The sequence below is a fragment of the Somniosus microcephalus genome, unplaced genomic scaffold (assembly GCF_052327205.1).
Source record: "Somniosus microcephalus isolate GS21.2 unplaced genomic scaffold, FLI_Smic_1.0 unresolved_chr7, whole genome shotgun sequence".
In the NCBI taxonomy this organism is placed as follows: domain Eukaryota; kingdom Metazoa; phylum Chordata; class Chondrichthyes; order Squaliformes; family Somniosidae; genus Somniosus; species Somniosus microcephalus.
The window spans coordinates 25712026-25736441 of record NW_028225185.1 but is presented as its reverse complement, the minus strand read 5'-3'; the positions used below and the strand labels follow the sequence as shown (position 1 = coordinate 25736441).

The window sequence follows — 24416 nt, the reverse complement described above, 5'->3', positions numbered from 1 at the left end:
ATCAGGAGAAACTGTTTCCAGTGGCAGGAGGGTCGGTAACCAGAGGACACAGATTGAAGATAATCGGTAAAAGAACCAGAGGGGAGATGAGGAGAATGTTTTTACGCAGCGAGTTGTTGTGATCTGGAACGCGCTGCCTGAAAGGGCGGTGGGAGCAGATTCAATAGTAACTTTCAAAAGGGGGAATTGGAGAAATACTTGAAGGGGAGAAATGTGCCGGGCTGTGGGGAAAGAGCGGGACTAATTGGAGAGCTCGTTCAAAGAGCCGGCACAGGCACGATGGGCCGAATGGCCTCCTCCTTCTGTGCTGGGTGATTCTGTGATCGACACCCAGTCTGGGCTGGCACGTTGACCCAATGCAGCAGCCTTCAGACAGCGGTTTGCCCGTTTAGGGGTGTATTTAATGCAGCTTTGTCTGTTCCGCTCGCAGCGTTCTGCTCGACGAGCTGTGCCTGGCGGAAGAGGTGAGGCGAAGGGCACCGGGGCGCGGCCATGAATCCGTTCCCTGAGGAGAGGAGCCCCTCTCCGTCGCTACCCGAAGAAAATGCAAAGGTACGGCGGAAAGGCTCCAGTTTGCCACGGGTCAACCCGAAGATCTTGGCAAAGGGGATGAAGCAGCTCTTCGGGAATCAGAAGGACTCCGGTCCCGAGGATAATGGCACGCGCGGCCCGATGGACCAGAGCGTCGTCGAGAAGCCGGCCTCACTGCTGCGGAGTTACGTGGTCCCGTCAGATGACAACTACTCCGTCACGGCGCTAGGCGCCAAAAGAGCATCCGACGCAGATTCCGGCCTGCTGTCGCGCCGCGCCTTCAGCAAGGCGGCGGCGGCCGAGGAGAAGAGCGACGCCGCCTCCCGGCTCCCGATCCGGCGGCGCTTCATCCCGAAGTCCCGGAGGAAGAGCCCAGAAGTGGCCAAGAAGCTGCCCGATTCTGCGCCGCCCGGCCCTCCGTCCCAGGAGGACCCGTGGGCGAGCTTCCGCGGCCACCGGACATTCTCGCCGCTGGACGGCCTGAGCAACGTGGGCGCCAACACGGGCGAGAACGCGCTGCCCCCGCTGATGCCCATGAAGTTTCACTCGAAAACCCTGACCGAGACCTACCTGGGCATCGAGATGGATTCCAACGAGAACGTGGAAATCGAGAAAACCAAGACCAAAATGAGGGCGGAGGACGTGCCGCGATTCTCCTTCTCCACCACACTCGCCAAAATGAGGGGCACGAAGAAAGACAAGGTGAGAGAGAGAATGGGCTGTTATACTGGGGGGCGGTTTAGGTGACTTCTTCCCCTTTTTTGGGGGGGGATTGCTCCCCCTCCCTCTTTCCTTTGACTATCTGCCTTGCCTGGCGATTGAGAAGCTGGGTGCTGCGAGCGGGTTTTGATCCGAGCCCAATTGCTAGACGGACGGTTCGAATCGCCCCCCACCTTACGAAGGTTCTAAACCCGGGAATTATTATTCAGAGTGTAAATAAAATAAGTCACGGACAGGAATGCTTCAGTGAAAAATCACACTTGTATTTATTTGGTCTAACATACACTGGCTAAAACATGCACTACTAAACGAAATCACAGTCCCTGTGGAGAATAAAATTCAGATTACAATCAACATACATACAGTACACAACTGGGGACTATAACAAGCAGTAATTCCCTTGTTGCTATGGTAGACTCTAATTCCACCCCTATCAACATAGAAACATAGAAGATAGGAGCAGGAGTCGGCCATTCGGCCCCTCGAGCCTGCTCCGCCATTCAATGAGATCATGGCTGATCATCCAAATTCAGTACCCTGTCCCTGCCTTCTCCCCATATCCCTTGATCCCTTTAGCCTTAAGAAATATATCCAACTCCTTCTTGAATATATTTAATGAATTGGCCTCAACTGCCTTCTGTGGTAAAGAATTCCACAGGTTCACCACTCCCTGGGTGAAGAAATTCCTCCTCATCTCTGTCCTAAATGGCTTACCCCTTTATCCTTAGACTGTGACCCCTGGTTCTGGACTCCCCCGCCATCGGGAACATCCTTCCTGCATCTAGTCTGTCCAGTCCTGTTAGAATTTTATAAGTTTCAATGAGATCCCCTCTCATTCTTCTAAACTCTAGCAAGTACAAGCCCAATCGACCCAATTCTTGAGGATGTAACTGGGAAAATAGATAAGGGAGAACCAGTGGATGTGGTGTATTTGGACTTTCAAAAGGCTTTCGATAAGGTCCCGCATAAGAGATTAGCGTGTAAAGTTAAGGCACATGGTATTGGGGGCAAGGTATTGACTTGGATAGAGAACTGGTTGGCGGACAGGAAGCAGAGAGTAGAAATAAACGAGTCTTTTTCCGAGTGGCAGGCAGTGACTAGTGGGGTACCGCAAGGATCGGTCCTTGGACCCCAGCTGTTCACAATGTATATTAATGATCTAGACGAGGGGACTAGATGTAATATCTCCAAGTTTGCAGACGACACAAAGCTGGGTGGGCGTGTGTGCTGCGAGGAGGATACCGAGAAACTCCAGTGTGATTTGGACAGGTTGGGTGATTGGGCAGAAGCGTGGCAGATACAATATAACGTGGATAAATGCGAGGTTATCGACTTTGGTGTCAAAAACAGAAAGGCAGACTATTATCTGAATGGCAATAGATTGGGAGAAGGGGAAGTGCAACGACACCTGGGTGTCCTTGTGCACCAGTCGCTGAAGGTAAGCATGCAGGTGCAGCAGGCGGTTAAGGCAAATGGTATGTTGGCCTTCATAGCGAAAGGGTTCAAGTACAGGAGCAAGGATGTCTTGCTGCAGTTGTACAGGGCCTTGGTGAGACCACACCTTGAGTATTGTGTGCAGTTTTGGTCGCCTTATCTGAGGAAGGATGTTCTTGCCATGGAGGGAGTGCAGCGAAGATTCACCAGACTGATACCTGGGATGGCAGGAATGACGTATGAGGAGAGATTGGGTCGATTGGGCTTATACTCGCTGGAGTTTAGATGAATGAGAGGGGATCTCATTGAAACTTATAAAATTCTAACAGGACTAGACAGACTAGATGCAGGAAGGATGTTCCCGATGGCGGGGGAGTCCAGAACCAGGGGTCACAGTCTAAGGATAAGGGGTAGGCCATTTAGGACAGAGATGAGGAGGAATTTCTTCACCCAGAGAGTGGTGAACCTGTGGAATTCTCTACCACAGAAGGCAGTTGAGACCAATTCATTAAATATATTCAAGAAGGAGTTGGATATATTTCTTAAGGCTAAGGGGATCAAGGGATATGGGGAGAAGGCAGGGACAGGGTACTGAATTTGGATGATCAGGCATGATCGCATTGAATGGCGGAGCAGGCTCGAGGGGCCGAATGGCCGACTCCTGCTCCTATCTTCTGTGTTTCTATGAGCAGGGAGCGAGAGAGAGAGAGAGAGAAAGAATGGTGGAAAAGAATCTAGCTTTATAGTGGTCTGCCTGCCCCTATCTTTTGCCGCCAATCTTTTAAAATCCATTTGCTTCTGAGCACTCCGGTGCTTAATCAGGGATGGGTCATCCTCAGACCCTTGCGTATTGGATTAATGGCCCTAAGTCTGGGACATATCTTTCGGTTGGGGAAAAAAACTGGCTCCCTTTCGGCTGGCTGAGGCCAGTGGGTTCATTGTTCTGCTTCTCTTCTGAGATGGAGGTGAGAAGTGCTTTTGCATATTAGAGTGGTTTTTTCTAATCAAGTTCAATGGCCCCCTTCCTTTTTCCAGGACTGTTGGGCGAACCCATACATGCTGGATTACTGACAGTTCTTTTGTCACAGCCAACTGCCATGCATTCTCTGGCGTTTTAACAAACCAGTCTTTCACGTATCTGCACAGGGCGATCCCATAACAGGGAAAATACCCTCAGAAAAATCCCATAAAGTCCACAAAAATATTCTTGACTGAGTCCATTTTTCAGAGACTTTGCGATCACTTCAGTGCAAGGCAAGTCGGTCTGTCCCCGCCACCGCCACCTGGCCCCGCTATCCAAACACGGGGCGGCGCCAGACAGCGCGTCTCCCCTCCAGTTCCCCACCCACGGCCGCCTGCCTGTGCTTACTGCTGGGCCGGACATAAGAAATAGGAGCAGGAGTCGGCCCTTCGAGCCTGCTCCGCCATTCAATGAGATCACGGCTGATCTTCTGCCTCAACTCTATTCACTGGCCCTATCGCCATATCCCTTGATGCCTTTACTAGTCAGAAATCTATCGACTCCTGTTTTGAATATACCCAATGACTGAGCCTCCACAGCCCTCTGGGGGAGAGAATTCCAAAGATTCACCGCCCTCTGAGTGAAGAAATTCCTCCTCATCTCAGTCCGAAATGGCCGACCCCTTATCCTGATCATTTACTCCAGATTTCCTCACTTGAACCCCCCTCGCCCGCAGCCGTTCCGCTCCCCCCCTTTCCCCCACCACGCACCCGCCATTGACCTCCCATCGCGTTCACGCTCTCAGTCCCCCCTCTCCCCCACCCGCCGCAACAATTGGACAGCGGGCAGGCTCACCGTTACCCAACTGGTGTGGTCAAGCTTCCTTTCCCCCCCCCCCAACACCGCCAATATTTTTATGACTAATAATAGAAAAATAGGAGCAGGAGTCGGTCATTCGGCCCTTCGAGCCTGCTCCGCCATTCAATATGATCAGGGCTGATCCTCTATCTCAATACCATATTCCCACTCTCTCCCCATACCCCTTGATGCCTTTTGTGTCTAGAAATCCATCGATCTCCTTCTTAAATATATTCAGTGACTTGGCCTCCACAGCCTTCTGTGGTAGAGAATTCCACAGATTCACCACCCTCTGAGTGAAGACATTTCTCCTCATCTCAGTCCTAAATGTCCTACCAATGTCCAAACAAGGAAGTGTTCAAAGAAAGAAAGAATTAAACCTTTTTTTTTAATGCTCCTGTGGATTTTCTCCCGGGTTTTGCTCACAGCGGATTCTTGGAGAATGATCGTCAAATCCTGGGGGCTTGGCAAACACTCCCTGTGTAGGGAGATTCCACGTGACATGGCACACTCACACTCACTCACACACACACTCATACACTCACTCATACACTCACTCATACACTCACTCATACACTCACACTCACTCACACTCATACACTCACTCATACACTCAATACAATACAATACAATACAAATCGCTTTATTGGCATGATAAGGTACATCTTATGTTGCCAAAGCATCAAAACACACTCACTCACACTCATACACTCACACACACACTCACACACACACACTCACACACACACACTCACACTGATACACACACTCACACTCATACACACACACTCACTCACACTCATACACTCACACACTCACACTCATACACTCACACTCATACACACTCACACTGATACACACACACACTCACACTCATACACTCACACACTCATACACTCACACTCATACACTCACACTCATACACACACACACACACTCACTCACACTCATACACTCACACTCATACTCTCACACTCATACTCTCACACTGATACACACACACACTCACACTCATACACTCACACTCATACTCACACTTACACTCACACACTTACACTCACACACACACTCACTCTCACACACTCACACTCACTCACTCATACACTCACTCACTCATATACTCACTCACACTCACACACACTCACTCATACACATACTCACTCACTCTCACACACTCACTCATACACACTCACTCACACTCACTCACACTCACTCTAATACACACTCACACACACTCACACCCATACACACTCACTCACACTCACTCACACACACATATACTCACTCACACACACATATACTCACTCACACTCACTCACACTCACTCATACACACTCACACACACTCACACACTCATACACACTCTCACTCACTCACTAATACACACTCACACTCTCATACACACACACACACACACTCATTCACACTCACTCTCTCACACTCACACTCACTCATACTCACACACACTCACTCTCACTCATACACACACTCACACACACTCACTCACACACTCATACTCACTCACACACACACTCACTCTCATACTCACTCACACACTCACTCACAAACACACACACTCACACATTTACTCACACACTTGCTCACTCACACTCACTCACTCACAAACACACTCACACACACACACTCTCGCACACACACTCATACTCACACACTCACACTCACTCGCACTCACTCACAAACACTCACTCACACACACACATACTCACAAACACACACACACTCACAGTCACGCACACACACACTTACATACAAGTGTTCCAAACAAGCTCCCTCAATCTATCTGCTTTTACCCTCACCCCTCATTTCAGCAGCTTTAACGCTATTAAAGTTAAGCACCTGGCTCCTGTCTCCTGGTCCGTGGGAGCCAATTTGCGCACAGCAAGCTCCCACAAAAAGGAATGTGATAATGACCAGGTCATCTGTTTTAGTGATGTTGGTTGAGGGATAAATATTGGCCACAGGACACTGGGGAGAACTCCCCCCCTGCTCTTCTTCCAATAGTGGCCTTGGGATCTTGTACGTCCACCTGAGAGGGCAGACGGGGTAACGTCTGATCCTGAAAAACAGCCCCTCTGACAGTGCGGCGCTCCCTCAGTACCGCCCCTCCGACAGTGCTGTGCTCCCTCAGTACCGCCCCTCCGACAGTGCGGCGCTCCCTCAGTACCGCCCCTCCGACAGTGCGGCGCTCCCTCAGTACTGCCCCTCCGACAGTGCGGCGCTCCCTCAGTACCGCCCCTCCGACAGTGCGGCGCTCCCTCAGTACCGGCCCTCCGACAGTGCGGCGCTCCCTCAGTACCGCCCCTCCGACAGTGCGGCGCTCCCTCAGTACCGCCCCTCCGACAGTGCGGCGCTCCCTCAGTACCGCCCCTCCGACAGTGCGGCGCTCCCTCAGTACCGCCCCTCCGACAGTGCGGCGCTCCCTCAGTACCGCCCCTCCGACAGTGCGGCGCTCCCTCAGTACCGGCCCTCCGACAGTGCGGCGCTCCCTCAGTACCGCCCCTCCGACAGTGCGGCGCTCCCTCAGTACCGCCCCTCCGACAGTGCGGCGCTCCCTCAGTACTGCCCCTCCGACAGTGCGGCGCTCCCTCAGTACTGCCCCTCCGACAGTGCGGCGCTCCCTCAGTACCGCCCCTCCGACAGTGCGGCGCTCCCTCAGTACTGCCCCTCCGACAGTGCGGCGCTCCCTCAGTACCGCCCCTCCGACAGTGCGGCGCTCCCTCAGTACCGGCCCTCCGACAGTGCGGCGCTCCCTCAGTACCGCCCCTCCGACAGTGCGGCGCTCCCTCAGTACCGCCCCTCCGACAGTGCGGCGCTCCCTCAGTACCGCCCCTCCGACAGTGCGGCGCTCCCTCAGTACCGCCCCTCCGACAGTGCGGCGCTCCCTCAGTACCGCCCCTCCGACAGTGCGGCGCTCCCTCAGTACTGCCCCTCCGACAGTGCGGCGCTCCCTCAGTACTGCCCCTCCGACAGTGCGGCGCTCCCTCAGTACCGCCCCTCCGACAGTGCGGCGCTCCCTCAGTACTGCCCCTCCGACAGTGCGGCGCTCCCTCAGTACCGCCCCTCCGACAGTGCAGCGCTCCCTCAGTAACGCCCCTCCGATAGTGCTGTGCTCCCTCAGTACTGCCCCTCCGACAGTGCGGCGCTCCCTCAGTACCGCCCCTCCGACAGTGCGGCGCTCCCTCAGTACCGCTCCTCCGACAGTGCGGCGCTCCCTCAGTACCGCCCCTCCGACAGTGCGGCGCTCCCTCAGTGCTGCACTGAAGTGTCAGCCCTGGATTTTGTACTCGAGTCCCTGGAGTGAGACTTTGTGACTCAGAGGCAATGGCACTCCTCACTGGGCCATGGAGATTGTGCAATGCGGAGTGGGAGTGAGGAACTGTTTGTAGATATGAAACTCGTAAGCCCGCTGGCCTCAGTCAGATTACTGTGAGAAACAGACTTCGCGGTTCTGACATCTACGGAACAAGTGTCCAAAATGATATACTTCCTCCTGCCAAGTCAGCAGAACACACTCTCCTCACGCCTGTGGCGAGGCCAGCTGGCCGAGGTCCAGTGTGGTTTTTTACTCCCCTCCTGAAGATGCTGATTCGTGTTGTTGCACAGTTCCATCAGCAAACTCCGTTCTCTGCGAGTGAGCTCAGGCAGGGAGTGTCAGCAGAGCTGTCGTTCCCAGTCCGGCAACGCCTCGATTTTAAAATTCTCATCCTCCTGTTCAAATCCCTCCGTGGCCTCCTCGCCACCACCCCCCCCCTCCCCTCCCTGTCTCTGTAACCTCCTCCAGCCCCTACAACCCACCGAGATGTTTCCTGGGGCTGGAGAGTCACAGTCTCAGGATAAGGGGTCGGCCATTGAGGACTGAGATGAGGAGGAATTTCTTCACTCAGAGGGCGGTGAATCTTTGGAATTCTCTGCCCCAGAGGGCTGTGGAGGCTCAGTCGTTGTCAAGGCTGAGATCGGTAGATTTTTGGACTCGAGGGATCGGCGCGGGAAAGTGGAGTTGAGGTCGAAGATCAGCCGTGATCTTATTGAATGGCGGAGCAGGCTCGAGGGGCCGAATGGCTCCTAATTCTTATCTCTGCGCTCCTCCAATTCCGGCCTCTCGAACATCCCCCCGATTTCCATCGCTCCACCATTGGCGGCCGTGCCTTCAGCCGCCTGGGCCCCGAGCTCTGGATTCCCTCCCTAAACCTCTCCGCCTCTCTCTCCTCTTTTAAGACGCTCCTTAAAACCGACCTCTTCGACCAAGTTTTTGGTCACCTGCCCCTAATATCTCATGTGGCTCGGTGTCAAATTTTATTTGATAATCGCCCCTGTGAAACGCCCTGGGACGTCTTACTATGTTAAAGGCGCCGGGAAATTAAAGGTGTTGTTGTATCAGAGTAGAGCGAGCTCCTCGGGCTGGAGGAGGGCAATGAACTCTGTTGTTCTTTTGTATTGTAATCACTTCTTTAAATAAGCTGTGAGAAACGTCACTGCACAGTGGCGCTTAACCACAGCGTGCGCGAGGCGTCCGCACGACCGACACCACACAGCAGCGGAGGAAATGATGCAGCTCGTTCTGAGCAGAATCGCTCCGCTGTGCCTCAACCCGCTCTCAATAAGCAAGAGCCAGCATAAAGCAATTGTCTCGGCCGTTCGGGCGTCCTCGAGGCCGAATCAGCGGCGAGCGGCGCGCTCCCTTCTCGCCCCGCGCAGAAGGATTCCTTTTTACCGGGGCTGCGAGTCTGCGATTTCCCCAGACCGGCACCATGGTGCACAGGTTCAGCCTGAAGAGGAGACACTGCAATGTCAGGGTGAGTGTCTACTCCATCGAAACCGTTCATCATTTGAAAGACCTCTATCGGGTCACCCCTCAGCCTTCTCTTTTCAAGAGAAAGGAGCCCCGCTGCAGAGACTTGAGCACAAAATCTAGGCTGACACACCCAGTGCAGTACTGAGGGAGCACCGCACTGTCGGAGGGTCAGTACTGAGGGAGCGCTGCACTGTCGGAGGGGCGGTACTGAGGGAGTGCCGCACTGTCGGAGGGGCGGTACTGAGGGAGTGCCGCACTGTCAGAGGGGCAGTACTGAGGGAGCGCCGCACTGTCGGAGGGGCGGTACTGAGGGAGTGCCGCACTGTCAGAGGGGCAGTACTGAGGGAGCGCCGCACTGTCGGAGGGGCGGTACTGAGGGAGTGCCGCACTGTCAGAGGGGCAGTACAGAGGGAGCACCGCACTGTCGGAGGGGCGGTACTGAGGGAGCGCCGCACTGTCGGAGGGGCGGTACTGAGGGAGTGCCGCACTGTCAGAGGGGCAGTACTGAGGGAGCGCCGCACTGTCGGAGGGGCGGTACTGAGGGAGTGCCGCACTGTCGGAGGGGCGGTACTGAGGGAGCGCCGCACTGTCGGAGGGACGGTACTGAGGGAGCGCCGCACTGTCGGAGGGGCGGTACTCAGGGAGCGCCGCACTGTCGGAGGGGCAGTACTGAGGGAGCACCGCACTGTCGGAGGGGCGGTACTGAGGGAGCGCCGCACTGTCGGAGGGACCGTACTGAGGGAGCGCCGCACTGTCGGAGGGACAGTACTGAGGGAGCGCCGCACTGTCGGAGGGGCAGTACTGAGAGAGCGCCGCACTGTCGGAGGGGCGGTACTGAGGGAGCGCCGCACTGTCGGAGGTGCGGTCTTTCAGATGAGACGTTAAACCAAGGCCCCGTCTCAGGTGGATGTGAAAGATCTCTCAGCCACTATTTCGAAGAAGAGCAGGGGGGAGTTCTCCCCGGTGTCCTGGGCCCAATATTTATCCCTCAACCAACTTCACTAACAACAGATGATCCGGTCGTTTATCACATTGCTGTTTGTGGGAGCTTGCTGTGCGCAAATTGGCTGCCGCGTTTCCTACATTACAACAGTGACCACACTTCAAAAAAAGTCCTTCATTGTCTGTGAAGCGCTTTGGGACGTCCTGAGCTGGTGAAAGGCGCGGGAGAAATGCAGGTCTCTCTGTTGACGGGGGTGAGGTGAGGGGCAAGGCGAGGTTATTAAAACGAGTAAACACAGAAGCTTTCCTGTCTCTGGCGGGTTTCTCTGAATGAAGGAAGCCGGTGTGGGTTTGATGGTTTATGTATCGTTGTGAAAACCATGAATACTCCCACCTGCCGCACCCACTGCTCGGCCCGGCTGGGCGTGACTGAACTCGCCGCGGACTCCAGCATCTCTTCCCTGCCCGCCCCGCCCGCCCAACACAAAAACAGTTCAATGATCTTTCCGCCTTATCTCCCTCTTGAACCCGTCCCACGCACTCTTGTTGAAACTTACTAGGGGAACCCTTAACTGAAAGAAGGGAAGTTGGTGAATTTTCTCACTCGACAGAAGCGTGCAGGAGCAGAACCTCCAAAGAGACAATTCGGCACGTTCCTGCTCTTTTCCCAAAACATCTGTGAGTAACGCCACAGGAGGTGCATTAGTGCAGACAGATTCCTATTGCCTCCCCACAGCGCACTGTACTGCCATACAGGTTCCATTCCATGTTTGACCGCACGCTCGCATGACGAGAAAGGTGCTAGCTAGGAACATGAGAACAGGAGGAGGCCGTTCGGCCCCCTCGAGCCTGTTACATTAGAAACAGGAGGAGGCCGTTCGCCCCCCTCGAGCCTGTTACATTAGGAACAGGAGGAGGCCGTTCAGCCCCCTCGAGCCTGTTACATTAGGAACAGGAGGAGGCCGTTCAGCCCCTCGAGCCTGTTACATTAGGAACAGGAGGAGGCCGTTCAGCCCCTCGAGCCTGTTACATTAGGAACAGGAGGAGGCCGTTCAGCCCCTCGAGCCTGTTACATTAGGAACAGGAGGAGGCCGTTCAGCCCCTCGAGCCTGTTACATTAGGAACAGGAGGAGGCCATTCAGCCCCTCGAGCCTGTTACATTAGGAACAGGAGGGGGCCGTTCAGCCCCTCGAGCCTATTACATTAGGAACAGGAGGAGGCCGTTCAGCCCCTCGAGCCTATTACATTAGGAACAGGAGGAGGCCGTTCAGCTCCCTCGAGTCTGTTCCGCCATCCAGTGAGATCAGGGCTGATCTGTATCTTAACTCCATCTACCCGCCTTGGTTCTGTAACCCTTAATACCTCTTACCCAACAACAATCTATCAGTCTTAAAAATTTCAATAGACCCCCAGCCTCGACAGCTTTTGGGAGGGGGGGGGGCGGGAGTTCCTGACCTCCACCACCCTGTGTGTGAAGAGATGCTTCCTGACGTCTCTATAGAAATGTAAGGGTTAACAATTGAGGGGTGCTAACTTCGCCGGGGCGCCCCGCAACGGAAATTGAGCGGTAGCGCCCCAAGAGGGAAGCGGGTCACTACTGGAAGTGATGTAAGAAAACTACTTGGCACTTGGTCTAAGCGCGAAACAAAGCTTTAATCAACTGTTTTACAACATGGAGGTCCAGTTGTGTCCTTCACTAGTTCCTGTTAAGAATGGCCCTGAGCAAGCTGGGCCCGTGCCCGAGTATTTATACTCTCCCTGGACAGCGCCACCCGTAGGCCGCTCAGTATTATTTCATAAGTCTTTCTTTCATGAATGACTGATTCATGTCAGGAAGCGCCCCTCCTCCCTCTTGGGGCGCTGCGAGGGAATATCGGGACGCTACGTGCCGCGGTACTGCAGGCCTTTCTCCCCTTCTTAAAGGGGAGGGGCCTTGCGCAGCGCGACCCGGGGCCCAGCTGGGCCACCCGGGGATCGGGAGTGCCAGCAAAAGAGCCCGGCCCTCAAGAGAAGTGCCGGGCTCACAGGAGCGCGGCCGGCATTCCGCCGGGGTGGGGGCGGCGGTCAGGACGCCAGGGACGGGAGCGCAGGCAGGTGATGGCAGGCGGCCAGCAACAAAAATGGCCGCCCCGCCCCTCGCCTTTAAATAGCGCCCTCCCCGACCCCGTCAAACATAGCGTCCGGCGGTAAGTCAGGGGGCGCTCCCGAAGATCGCGAGCGTGGTGCTGCGCACGGCGATGAGGTCATCGCCGGCGGCGCAGCGCCGCGGGGCGCTACCGGTTACTGCCGCCGCTGAATTCCGCGGGAGGCGTAGGCGGCACCGCGCCCGGGCGCTCGTTGCTTTAACAGGAGGCGCAAAGCAACCGAATTTCCCCCCCCTTCTCCCAAGTCTTTCAGTCAGTCAGTGTTCCCTCCCTCCCTCCCATCGTGGAGCCTCACTAGATGGGAGTGTGGGTTTAAGAGGCCTTGGTTACATCGACGGGAGCGCAGACTTGCTGAATTTGCCTCGATCGGAATGAAACAGCCGGGAACTTCTCTTTTGGGTTTTTGTGTTTCAGGCCGAGCTGTCGGACGAGGCCAGCCCAGTGGCGTTGCACAGCCCGCCCTCGGTCAGCTTGGACGACGGCCCCAATGTGGAATCCCAGGACTCGCAGGAAGGGGCGGCCTTCCTGGAGAACCTGAAAGTCGAGCGGGCGCTCCTGCAGCAGAAGGTCCTGAAGCTGACCGAGCAGATCCGGGTGGAACAGATCAGCCACAGCGCAAACGTGTCCCAGTACCTCCACCTCGCCTCCAACGCCGACCACACCCAAGCCCGTCGGCTCAAGCAAGCCTTCGAGAAGAAGAATCAGTACCTGTCCGCCATCATCATGCAGCTCCAGAGGAAGCTGGAACACTATGTCAAACGGCAGCAGGACCTGGACAGGGAAATGAATCTCCAGCAGTCCAAGGACCCCTCGCCGCTCATGCTTGGGGGGCAACTGAAAATGAGGGACAGCTCCCTGGAGGACGGGGCCGTCTCGAGCTCCCAGCTCTCCAGTGACACCAGCACGACCCGGGCAAACCAGCTGGTCCAATCCAGGACGGAAACGCAAGATGTCGCCAACCTAAAGGCCTCCAATGACGCCCAACAGGAAGAGGCCTTTAGGTCCCCGTACCACAGCCCGGCCCACCAGCCAGGCACAGCAGACGATCACTGTTCCATGCTCACCAGCTTGTCAGAGGATCTACAGGAGATCGTAGGGCTTAACCTCAAAATGACTGATCCCAGGATGGACTCCTTGGAGAGGCAAAACATCAGCTTTCTGTCCGTGCTGGAGGAGCTGTCGGAAATAAAGGAAACCCAGTTGAACTTGGAGCTAATCTTTAAAAAAGTGGCTGAACAAAACAATCAGGATTACAGGGCCTTCGAAGAATCATTGAATGAAGAGAAATATAGGTATCCTCTACTTATTTGCGTGTTTTCCCTCCTCTTCGGCTGAAGGCCGGGGACTCTGCACCACAGGTCACAGCAGTTCTCCAATCCTTGGCCAAATTGCCATCCTTTCTACATAAGAACATAAGAAGTAGGAGCAGGAGTAGGCCATACGGCCCCTCGGGCCTGCTCCGCCATTCAATAGGATCATGGCTGATCCGAATCTAGACTCACGTCCACTTCCCTGCCCTCTCCCCGTAACCCCTAATTCCCTTATCTGCTAGGAAACTGTCTATCTCCGTTTTAAATTTATTTAATGTTGCAGCTTCCACAGCTCTCTGGGGTAGCAAATTCCATAGATTTACTACCCTCTGAGTGAAGAAGTTTCTCCTCATCTCAGTTTTGAAAGGGCAGCCCCTTATTCTTAGATTATGCCCCCTAGTTCTAGTCTCACCCATCAGTGGAAACATCCTCCCCGCATCCACCCGATCAAGCCCCCTCACAATCTTATATGTTTCGATAAGATCGCCTCTCATTCTTCTGAACTCCAATGAGTAGAGTCCCAACCTACTCAACCTTTCCTCATACGTCAACCCCCTCATCTCCGGAATCAACCGAGTGAACATTCTCTGAACCGCCTCGAGAGCAAGTATATCTTTTCTTAAATATGGAAACCAAAACTGCACGCAGTATTCCAGGTGTGGCCTCACCAATACCCTGTATAACTGCAGCAAGACTTCCCTGTTTTTATACTCCATCCCCCTCGCAATAAAAGCCAAGATTCCATTGGCCTTCCTGATCACCTGCTGCACCTGCATACTAACTTTTTGTGTTTCATGCACCAGGACCCCCAGATCCCTTTGTACTGTAGCACTTTGCAGTTTCTCTCCATTTAGATAATAACTTGCTCCTTGATTTTTTCTGCCAAAGTGCATAACCTCACACTTTCCAACATTATATTGCATCTGCCAAATCTCTGCCCACTCACTTAGCCTGTCTATGTCCTTTTGCAGGTTTTTTATGTCCTCCTCACTCACTGCTTTCCCTCCCATCTTTGTATCATCGGCAAACTTGGATATGTTGCACTCGGTCCCTTCCTCCAAATCGTTAATATAGATTGTAAAGAGTTGGGGTCCCAGCACTGACCCCTGCGGAACACCACTAGTTACTGATTGCTAGCCTGATAATGAACCATTTATCCCAACTCTTTGTTTTCTGTTAGATAGCCAATCTTCCACCCATGCCAGTATATTACCCCCAATCCCGTGATTTCTTATCTTGATCAGTAATCTTTTGTGTGGAACCTTGTCAAATGCCTTTTGGAAGTCCAAATACATTACATCCACTGGTTCCCCTTTATCCACCCTGTATGTTACATCCTCAAAGAATTCGAGCAAATTTGTCAAACATGACTTCCCCTTCGTAAAACCATGCTGACTCTGTCCTATTAAATTATGTTTATCCAAATGCTCTGTTACTGTTTCCTTAATAATGGACTCCAACATTTTGCCAACCACAGATGTTAGGCTAACTGGTCTATAGTTTCCAGCTTTTTGTGTAACAGCAGGCGTTGGCAGAGTGACTGTGGAGAGTGCCCTCCTCTCGCCCCTGGTTTCCCTCGCAGCCGCTCTCTCTCGTCTCTCCCCGTTTTATTGGCTCTACTATGGTCAGTGCTCCTCTGAACTTTCACCGCTCCTTCCTTCCCATCTTCAAAGAAATCTCCAGCCCGCCCCCCCCGCCCTCTCTGTGTTTGTGACCGAGACTCATTGCGCCATCTCCTACTCTGTCTCATTTCCCAAGTCCTCAAATCCCTAAGGCTCCCCCTTTCCCTCAGCCTTCCCGTCCCCCTACAGTCTACAGGCTTTTAACACCCATCCTTGGTATCATCTAACCATTACTCCCTGATTTATCTCGTCTCGTGGTGAACAGCACCATTTTCTCAGTATTAAGTCACTGGGGTAGAAATCTGTCTTGGGCAATATGGAATCGGCCACACCGTTATACTCCCCGCCCAATATTCAGTTCCACTGACCTTGGGGATGAGGGACTTCAGTGACATGAAGAGACTGGAGAAGCTGGGGTTGTTCTCCTTAGAGCAGAGAAGGTTAAGGGGAGATTGACCAGAATGGTACCAGGGATGAGGGACTTCAGTGATGTGGAGAGACTGGAGAAGCTGGGGTTGTTCTCCTTAGAGCAGAGAAGGTTAAGGGGAGATTGACCAGAATGGTACCAGGGATGAGGGACTTCAGTGATGTGGAGAGACTGGAGAAGCTGGGATTGTTCTCCTTGGAGCAGAGAAGGTTAAGGGGAGATTGATCAGGATGGTACCAGGGATGAGGGACTTCAGTGATGTGGAGAGACTGGAGAAGCTGGGGTTGTTCTCCTTAGAGCAGAGAAGGTTAAGGGGAGATTGACCAGAATGGTACCAGGGATGAGGGACTTCAGTGATGTGGAGAGACTGGAGAAGCTGGGGTTGTTCTCCTTAGAGCAGAGAAGGTTAAGGGGAGATTGACCAAAATGGTCCCAGGGATGAGGGACTTCAGTGATGTGGATAGACTGGAGAAGCTGGGATTGTTCTCCTTGGAGCAGAGAAGGTTAAGGGGAGATTGACCAGAATGGTACCAGGGATGAGGGACTTCAGTGATGTGGAGAGTCTGGAGAAGCTGGGATTGTTCTCCTTAGAGCAGAGAAGGTTAAGGGGAGATTGACCAGAATGGTACCAGGGATGAGGGACTTCAGTGATGTGGAGAGACTGGAGAAGCTGGGATTGTTCTCCTTGGAGCAGAGAAGGTTAAGGGGAGATTGACCAGAATGGTACCAGGGATGAGGGACTTCAGTGATGTGGAGAGACTGGAGAAGCTGGGATTGTTCTCCTTAGAGCAGAGAAGGTTAAGGGGAGATTGACCAAAATGGTCCCAGGGATGAGGGACTTCAGTGATGTGGATAGACTGGAGAAGCTGGGATTGTTCTCCTTGGAGCAGAGAAGGTTAAGGGGAGATTGACCAGAATGGTACCAGGGATGAGGGACTTCAGTGATGTGGAGAGACTGGAGAAGCTGGGATTGTTCTCCTTGGAGCAGAGAAGGTTAAGGGGAGATTGACCAGAATGGTTCCAGGGATGAGGGACTTCAGTGATGTGGAGAGACTGGAGAAGCTGGGGTTGTTCTCCTTAGAGCAGAGAAGGTTAAGGGGAGATTGACCAGAATGGTACCAGAGATGAGGGACTTCAGTGATGTGGAGAGACTGGAGAAGCTAGGGTTGTTCTCCTTAGAGCAGAGAAGGTTAAGGGGAGATTGACCAGAATGGTACCAGGGATGAGAGACTTCAGTGATGTGGAGAGACTGGAGAAGCTGGGATTGTTCTCCTTAGAGCAGAGAAGGTTAAGGGGAGATTGACCAGAATGGTTCCAGGGATGAGGGACTTCAGTGATGTGGAGAGACTGGAGAAGCTGGGGTTGTTCTCCTTAGAGCAGAGAAGGTTAAGGGGAGATTGACCAGAATGGTTCCAGGGATGAGGGACTTCAGTGATGTGGATAGACTGGAGAAGCTGGGATTGTTCTCCTTAGAGCAGAGAAGGTTAAGGGGAGATTTAATAGAGGCGTTCAAAATCATGAAGGGTTTGGATAGAGTAAATACAGAGAAACTCCATGGCTGATGGGTCGGTAACCAGAGGCCACAGATTTAAGGTCCTCGGCTAAAGAACCAGAGAGGAGATGAAGAGAGAGTTTTTTTAATGTGACGAGTGGTTGGGCTACTCAGGCGCAAGTGGTCCCGACCTGTACCGGGAACACTAAGCTGGGTCTGGGAGGGATAAAATCATGCAGGGTACCTGCTCCTGATTTCCGTCCCCCACCCCCCCGCAGTTGAATGACCTGCTGAGCTCGCTGCCGAGTCTCCTGTGAAGAATGGTGCCCGTGGAGAGACGAGCGTGTATGTGGGACGGGACGGGTCGGGGAGGGGCTGCATTTCCCGTTGGGCTGTAGCGTGACATGTACGTCCTACTGAAAAGTATTAGAATCTATGGTTCAGGGCTGTGCAATGAGTTACTTGGGAAGACCGTTGACGATATAAATAGGTTCAAGAGGCTTCCAAGTGTGTTCCTTGAGAGAGAGAGCAGGGATCTGGGGAATATACTAAATGCACGGGTGGTTGAGGTTGGTTCCTAATGATGGTCTTCCCAAGTTCCTAATATCCTCACTCAAGGGGAACACTGCCCGGCCTAGTTACATTGACAGCTCCCCGTGGAGTAGCCTGTACCTGTGTGCGGCACTGAGACGGTTAACTTTTATTTAAGGTCCAACCAATTGCAGGCCCAACTGAACGACCTGATCGACCTTCACCAGAATGAGGTGCTGAATCTGAAGAGCGAGCTGGCGAGCCTGGAGGAGAAGATAGCCTACCAGTCGTACGAAAGCAGCAGGGACATATGGGTCAGTATGGGCAGGGCGACTTGATAAGTACGGGAACAAGCCTGGGAATTCAGGGACGGTGGGGGTCCCTGTGGTGAGATGTGTACGTTTTGTTTACCAGTGGATTTTAAAAATTCCTTCATGGGATGTGGGTGTTGCTGGCAAGGCCCGGCATTTATTGCCCATCCCTAGTCGCCCTCGAGAAGGTGGTGGTGAGCCGCCTTCTTGAACCGCTGCAGTCCGTGTGGTGAAGGTGCTCCCACAGCGCTGTTAGGGAGGGAGTTCCAGGATTTTGACCCAGCGACGATGAAGGAACGGCCGATATATTTCCAAGTCAGGATGGTGTGTGACTTGGAGGGGAACTTGGAGGTGGCGGTGTTCCCGTGCGCCTGCTGCCCTTGTCCTTCTAGGTGGAAGAGGTTGCGGGTTTGGGAGGTGCTGCCGAAGAAGCCTTGGCGAGTTGCTGCAGTGCATCTTGTAGATGGTCCACACTGCAGCCACGGTGCGCCGGTGGTGGAGGGAGTGAATGTTTAAGGTGGTGGACGGGGTGCCAATCAAGTGGGCTTCTTTGTCCTGGATGGTGTCGAGCTTCTCGAGTGTTGTTGGAGCTGCAACTCATCCAGGCAAGTGGAGAGTATTCCATCACACTCCTGACTTGTGCCTTGTAGATGGTGGAAAGGCTTTGGGGAGTCGGGAGGTGAGACACTCGCCACAGAATACCCAGCCTCTGACCTGCTCTTGTAGCCACAGTATTTATGTGGCTGGTCCAGTTAAGTTTCTGGTCAATGGTGACCCCCAGGATGTTGATGGTGGGGGATTCGGCGATGGTAATGTCGTTGAATGTCAAGGGGAGGTGGTTAGACTCTCTCTTGTTGGAGATAGTCATTGTCTGGCACTTGTGTGGTGCGAATGATACCTGCCACTTATCAGCCCAAGCCTGAACGTCGTCCAGCTCCTGCTGCACGTGGGCACAGACTGCTTCATTATACTTCCCGCAGGTGTGGTTCACGGTGAGTTGGGGGAAATGTGCTGGTTGGAAACATGATGCATGCGGAGTCCCAACAGGACATGTTGGACATGCCGAGCTGCAAACCCGCCAGCAGAAATAGTGGGGCGGGGAATCCTCTGCACGGGAATCAAATAAAGAGAGAGGGAGGGTGCTGTCCGCTCCATTGGTGGGAGCACAGATTGGCTCACTCGGGCGCTGTACTAGCACCGTGCACAGTTCAGGTTCGCATAATTACAAAAAGGATATAGAGACACTGGAGAGGGTGCAAAAAAGATTTACAAAGATGATACCAGAACTGTGAGAACATAAGACATAGGAGCAGGAGTCGGCCATTCGGCCCCTCGAGCCTGCTCCGCCATTCAATGAGATCATGGCTGATCTGATCTGGGCTCAGCTCCACTTCCCTGCCCGCTCCCCATAACGCTCGACTCCCTTATCGTTCAAAAATCTGTCTCTCTCCACCTTCAATGTATTTAATGACCCAGCCTCCACAGCTCTCTGGGGCAGAGAATTCCACAGATTTACGACCCTCTGAGAGAAGAAATTCCTTCTCATCTCAGTTCTAAAAGGGCGACCCTTTATTCTGAGACTGTGCCCCCGAGTTCTAGATTTCCCCACGAGGGGAAACATCCTCTCTGCATCCACCCTGTCGAGCCCCCTCAGTATTTTATATGTTTCAATAAGATCACCTCTCATTCTTCTAAACTCCAATGAGTATCGGCCCAGCCTGCTCAACCTTTCCTCATAAGTTAAACCCCCTCATCTCTGGAATTAACCTCGTGAATCGTCTCTGAACTGCCTCCAATGCAGGTATATCCTTCCTTAAATAAGGAGCCCAAAACTGTACGCAGTACTCCAGGTGCGGTCTCACCAATACCCTGTACAGTTGTAGCAGGACTTCCCTGCTTTTATACTCCAACCCCCTCGAAATAAAGGCCAACATTCCATTGGCCTTCCCAATTACTTGCTGTACCAGCATGCTAACTTTTTGTGATTCATGTACAAGGACCCCCCGATCCCTCTGTACCTCCGCATTTTATAATCTCTCCCCATGTAAATAATAATTTGCTTTTTTATTTTTCTTACCAAAGTGGATAACCTCGCATTTTCCCACATTATACTCCACCTGCCAGATTCTCACCCACTCACTGAGCCTGTCTATATCCCTTTGCAGACTCGGTGTGTCCTCCTCACAACTTGCTTTCCCACCTATCTTTGTATCATCAGCAAATTTGGCTACATTACACTCGGTCCCTTCATCCAAGTCATTAATATAGAATAATATAGATTATACCTATCAGGAAAGATTGAACAGGCCGGGGCTCTTTTCTCTGGAAAAGAGAAGGCTGAGGGGCGACCTGATCGAGGTCTTTAAGATTATGAAAGGGGTGACCTGATAGGGTAGATGTAGAGAGGATGTTTCCACTTGTGGGGGAGACCAGAACTAGGGGCCGTCAATATAAGAGAGTCACTAATAAATCCAATGGGGAATTCAGGAGAAACTTCTTTACCCAGAGAGTGGTGAGAATGTGGAACTCGCTACCACAGGGAGTGGTCGAGGTGAATAGCGGAAATACAGTTAAGGGGAAGCTGGATAAACACACGAGGGAGACGGGAATAGAAGGAGATGGTGATGGGGTGAGATGAAGAGGGGCGGGAGGGGCAGAAACACCGACACGGACCAGTTGGGCCGAATGGCCTGTTCCTGTGCTGTACGCTCAGAGTGATGTCCATCTGCCTGTATGGTTTAAGAACATAAGAAATAGGAGCAGGAGTAGGCCAATCGGCCCCTCGAGCCTGCTCCGCCATTCAATAAGATCATGGCTGATCTGATCCTAACCTCAAATCTACTATCACAGAACCATCTCCTGAATCTAACAGAATTAGACACACGAAATAGGAGCAGGATCAGGCTACACAGCCCCTGGGCCCGCTCCGCTACCCACAGGGCCATGTCCGATCCGAACCTAGACTCATGTCCAAATTCCTGCCCGCTCCCCGTAACCCTTAATTCCCTTTACTTCTAGGAAACTGTCTATTTCTGTTTTGAATTTATGTAATGATGTAGCTTCTACAGCTTTTTGGGGCAGCATATTCCATGGACCTACCACCCTCTGAGTGAAGTAGTTCCTCCTCATCTCAGTTTTGAAAGAGCAGCCCCTTATTCTAAGACTATGCCCCCTAGTTCTAGTTTCACCCATCATCGGGAACATCCTCCCCGCATCCACCCGGTCCAACCCCTTCACAATCTTATATGTTTCAATAAGATCGCCTCTCATTCTTCTGAACTCCAATGAGTAGAGTCCCAATCTACTCAACCTCTCCTGTTTGTCACACAGGAGGTGCTGGAGACATTCCAGACGAAAGTGACAAGGCTGGAGCAACAGCAACAGGTGGAGATCCGGGACCACCTCAACACGAGGGAGCTGCTGGGCAAGTCCATGAACCTCCTCCTCATCATCTTCGCCGTCATCTTGATGCTGATGTCCACCGTCTACGCCTTGATCCTCCCTTTTGTTAAAACGCGGACCAGGGTCATCGCCACCAGCCTGGCCGTCACCACGCTGAGCGTGCTGTGGTGCAACTGGGACTTCTTTGGCGCATTTTCCATGAGGCGAGTGCTTCACCGTTGGCAATGAAACGGCGGACTTTGGCGGCCGGGATGACCACTGGTCACCGCGAGCGGCGGCGAGAGCGGGTCACCGCGAGCGACGGCCTGGATTAACAGCAGCGGTGAGCCTGGTGGCCGTGCAGCACAGGCGTGGCTTTCTTGGCAAGAGCGGTCGGGGCTTCCATCCCGCGCAGACACCGGGGCCCCGCTTTGAGCTGGGGTTGCTGGGGGGTCGAGGGGTGAGGGGGTTGCCGGGGGGTCGAGGGGTGAGGGGGTGGCACCGTGCCACGTGGGGAGAAGGAGCAAGTCAGGCGGCGAATCTCACAAGCCTGCTCTCGTTTACCACTTGGCGACCAACATGACAATGATGCTGGCTGGGGCTTTGGGAGCGGGTAGCATGCCCGCTGCCGCACTATTTTGTGGTTGGGGGGGGAAAGAGTTTACGTAACGTAAGGAAATCCTGGGCCATGTTTCCTTTCTCGCGCTCCTCTGCTGCCCAGAAAGCCAGCTCCTGAAACCGGCTGCGGGATTGTCAGCCTGTAGCCAAGGGCCAGGCCCGACTCTCTCCCGAGGTGTTTCCCTCTTTCTCTGACCAGCCTTCCCACAGGGGCCACCCACCCGCCCCCCCGAAGTCAGCAGCTCCTCCCCGTTTCCACCGCTGATCGTTCCCCCTGCCAGTGAGCGGGTGGTTCCTTCCCCCACGTCCCCAGACCGGGCGGCCCCGCGGAGACCCAGGTCCACGCGCTGTGTCTCAACGATCAGGGAACGTGGGTCCGAGCGGATACCAAACCAGTGTACGGAACGCCCCGCACAGGATTGATTAAATGACTGATTCAATGCCGAATCCTTGACTGATCTGTTGTTGTTGTCGACGTTCGTCGCGCACGAGTTGCTAGCTCAAACACAAAGCTGGCATCGGCTGCAGGACCAGTCCCCGGGACCGCAGATTGGCCGCTTCCACCCTCCCTGCTACCCAGAGTTAGGCACCTTGGGGGAAAAATTCGGTTGCTTTGCACCTCCCGATAGCGCCTACGAGGGCACTAACGAGGCGCAAAGCGACTAGCGTCCGGGCGCGGCGATGTTTGCACCGCTCGCGAAATTGACCAGACATTTTGCGGCGGTGCTGAACACTACCGCAACGATCTCCTGCACCCGCAGATCGTGACGTCAGTCGAGCGTGTAGCGCCCCGGACCGGATATTGAGTGGCGCCCCCTGCATTTCCGCCTGCCGCTAGCAGCGACAGGTAATGGGGAACGTTTTACAATTGGGAAGGGATGGTGGATGCAGAAAGCTCACTGATGGCAATCTCCTAACAGCCAACTCGCAGAAGCAGGCGGAATGCCCAAGCGATCGTCGGAAGGCTATTTGACTGCCCAACCCTGACCCGCCACACACACACACACTTTCTAACAGGACTCACTGGATTATGATCAGGAGCAGGAACCCTGGCCGATTCCCCTCCGCCGCCATCCTTCCGCTGGGACACCTCGGCGAAGGTCGCAAGGTTTTCCAGCGCAGGACACAATCAGCGCTGAGAAACACAGATTGTAGCAGAAACCGGACCCAGGTACTGCCGGTCTGTACAGTTCGGTACAACACGGGACAGCCCTAAGCTGTCAGAGGATGCTCGACTGATTTCCAATAAGAAAGACTTGCATTTATATAGCGCCAGTCACGACCACCGGGCGTCTCAAAGCGCCTCTCAGACAATGAAGTACTTGTTGAAGTGTGGTCACTGTTGTAATGTAGGAAACGGGTCAGACAATTTGCACACAGCAAGATCCCACAAACAGCAATGTGATAATGACCCTCCGACAGTGCGGCGCTCCCTCAGTACCGCCCCTCCGACAGTGCAGTGCTCCCTCAGCACCGCCCCTCCGACAGTGCGGCGCTCCCTCAGCACCGCCCCTCCGACAGTGCAGCACTCCCTCAGTACTGCCCCTCCGACAGTGCAGCACTCCCTCAGGACTGCCCCTCCGACAGTGCGGCGCTCCCTCAGTACTGTCCCTCCGACAGTGCGGCGCTCCCTCAGTACCGCCCCTCCGACAGTGCGGCACTCCCTCAGTACTGCCCCTCCGACAGTGCGGCGCTCCCTCAGTACTGCCCCTCCGACAGTGCGGCGCTCCCTCAGTACCGCCCCTCCGACAGTGCAGTGCTCCCTCAGTACTGTCCCTCCGACAGTGCAGCACTCCCTCAGTACTGCCCCTCCGACAGTGCGGCGCTCCCTCAGTACTGCCCCTCCGACAGTGCAGCACTCCCTCAGGACTGCCCCTCCGACAGTGCGGCGCTCCCTCAGTACTGCCCCTCCGACAGTGCAGCACTCCCTCAGTACTGCCCCTCCGACAGTGCGGCGCTCCCTCAGTACTGTCCCTCCGACAGTGCAGCACTCCCTCAGGACTGCCCCTCCGACAGTGCAGCACTCCCTCAGGACTGCCCCTCCGACAGTGCGGCACTCCCTCAGTACTGCCCCTCCGACAGTGCGGCACTCCCTCAGTACCGCCCCTCCGACAGTGCGGCGCTCCCTCAGTACTGCACCGGGAGCATCATCCTTAATTTTTGTGCTCGAGTCTCTGGAGTGGGATAAACGCACGATCTTCTGACTCAGAGGGGAGAGCGAGACCCACTGAGCCATGGCCGAGACATAAATAAATATATATAAATCGCCACTCTGAGTTTACCCCTTTCCTTGGCGACTGTTGAATACATAAATTTGAGAG

At 53.9% G+C, this 24416-nt stretch overlaps 1 protein-coding gene across 1 annotated transcript; it reads left to right on the top strand.

The window, feature by feature from the left end:
- The first annotated feature begins 430 nt into the window (after positions 1-430).
- Positions 431-21908, top strand: LOC147086646 (transmembrane and coiled-coil domain protein 3-like). The gene is made up of 4 exons (XM_085978784.1): positions 431-1233; positions 12818-13695; positions 17964-18099; positions 21427-21908. Exons 1-4 carry the CDS (start codon positions 493-495, stop codon positions 21724-21726), a joined length of 2055 nt encoding a protein of 684 aa, XP_085834910.1. The 5' UTR covers positions 431-492; the 3' UTR covers positions 21727-21908.
- The last annotated feature ends 2508 nt before the right edge of the window (positions 21909-24416 follow it).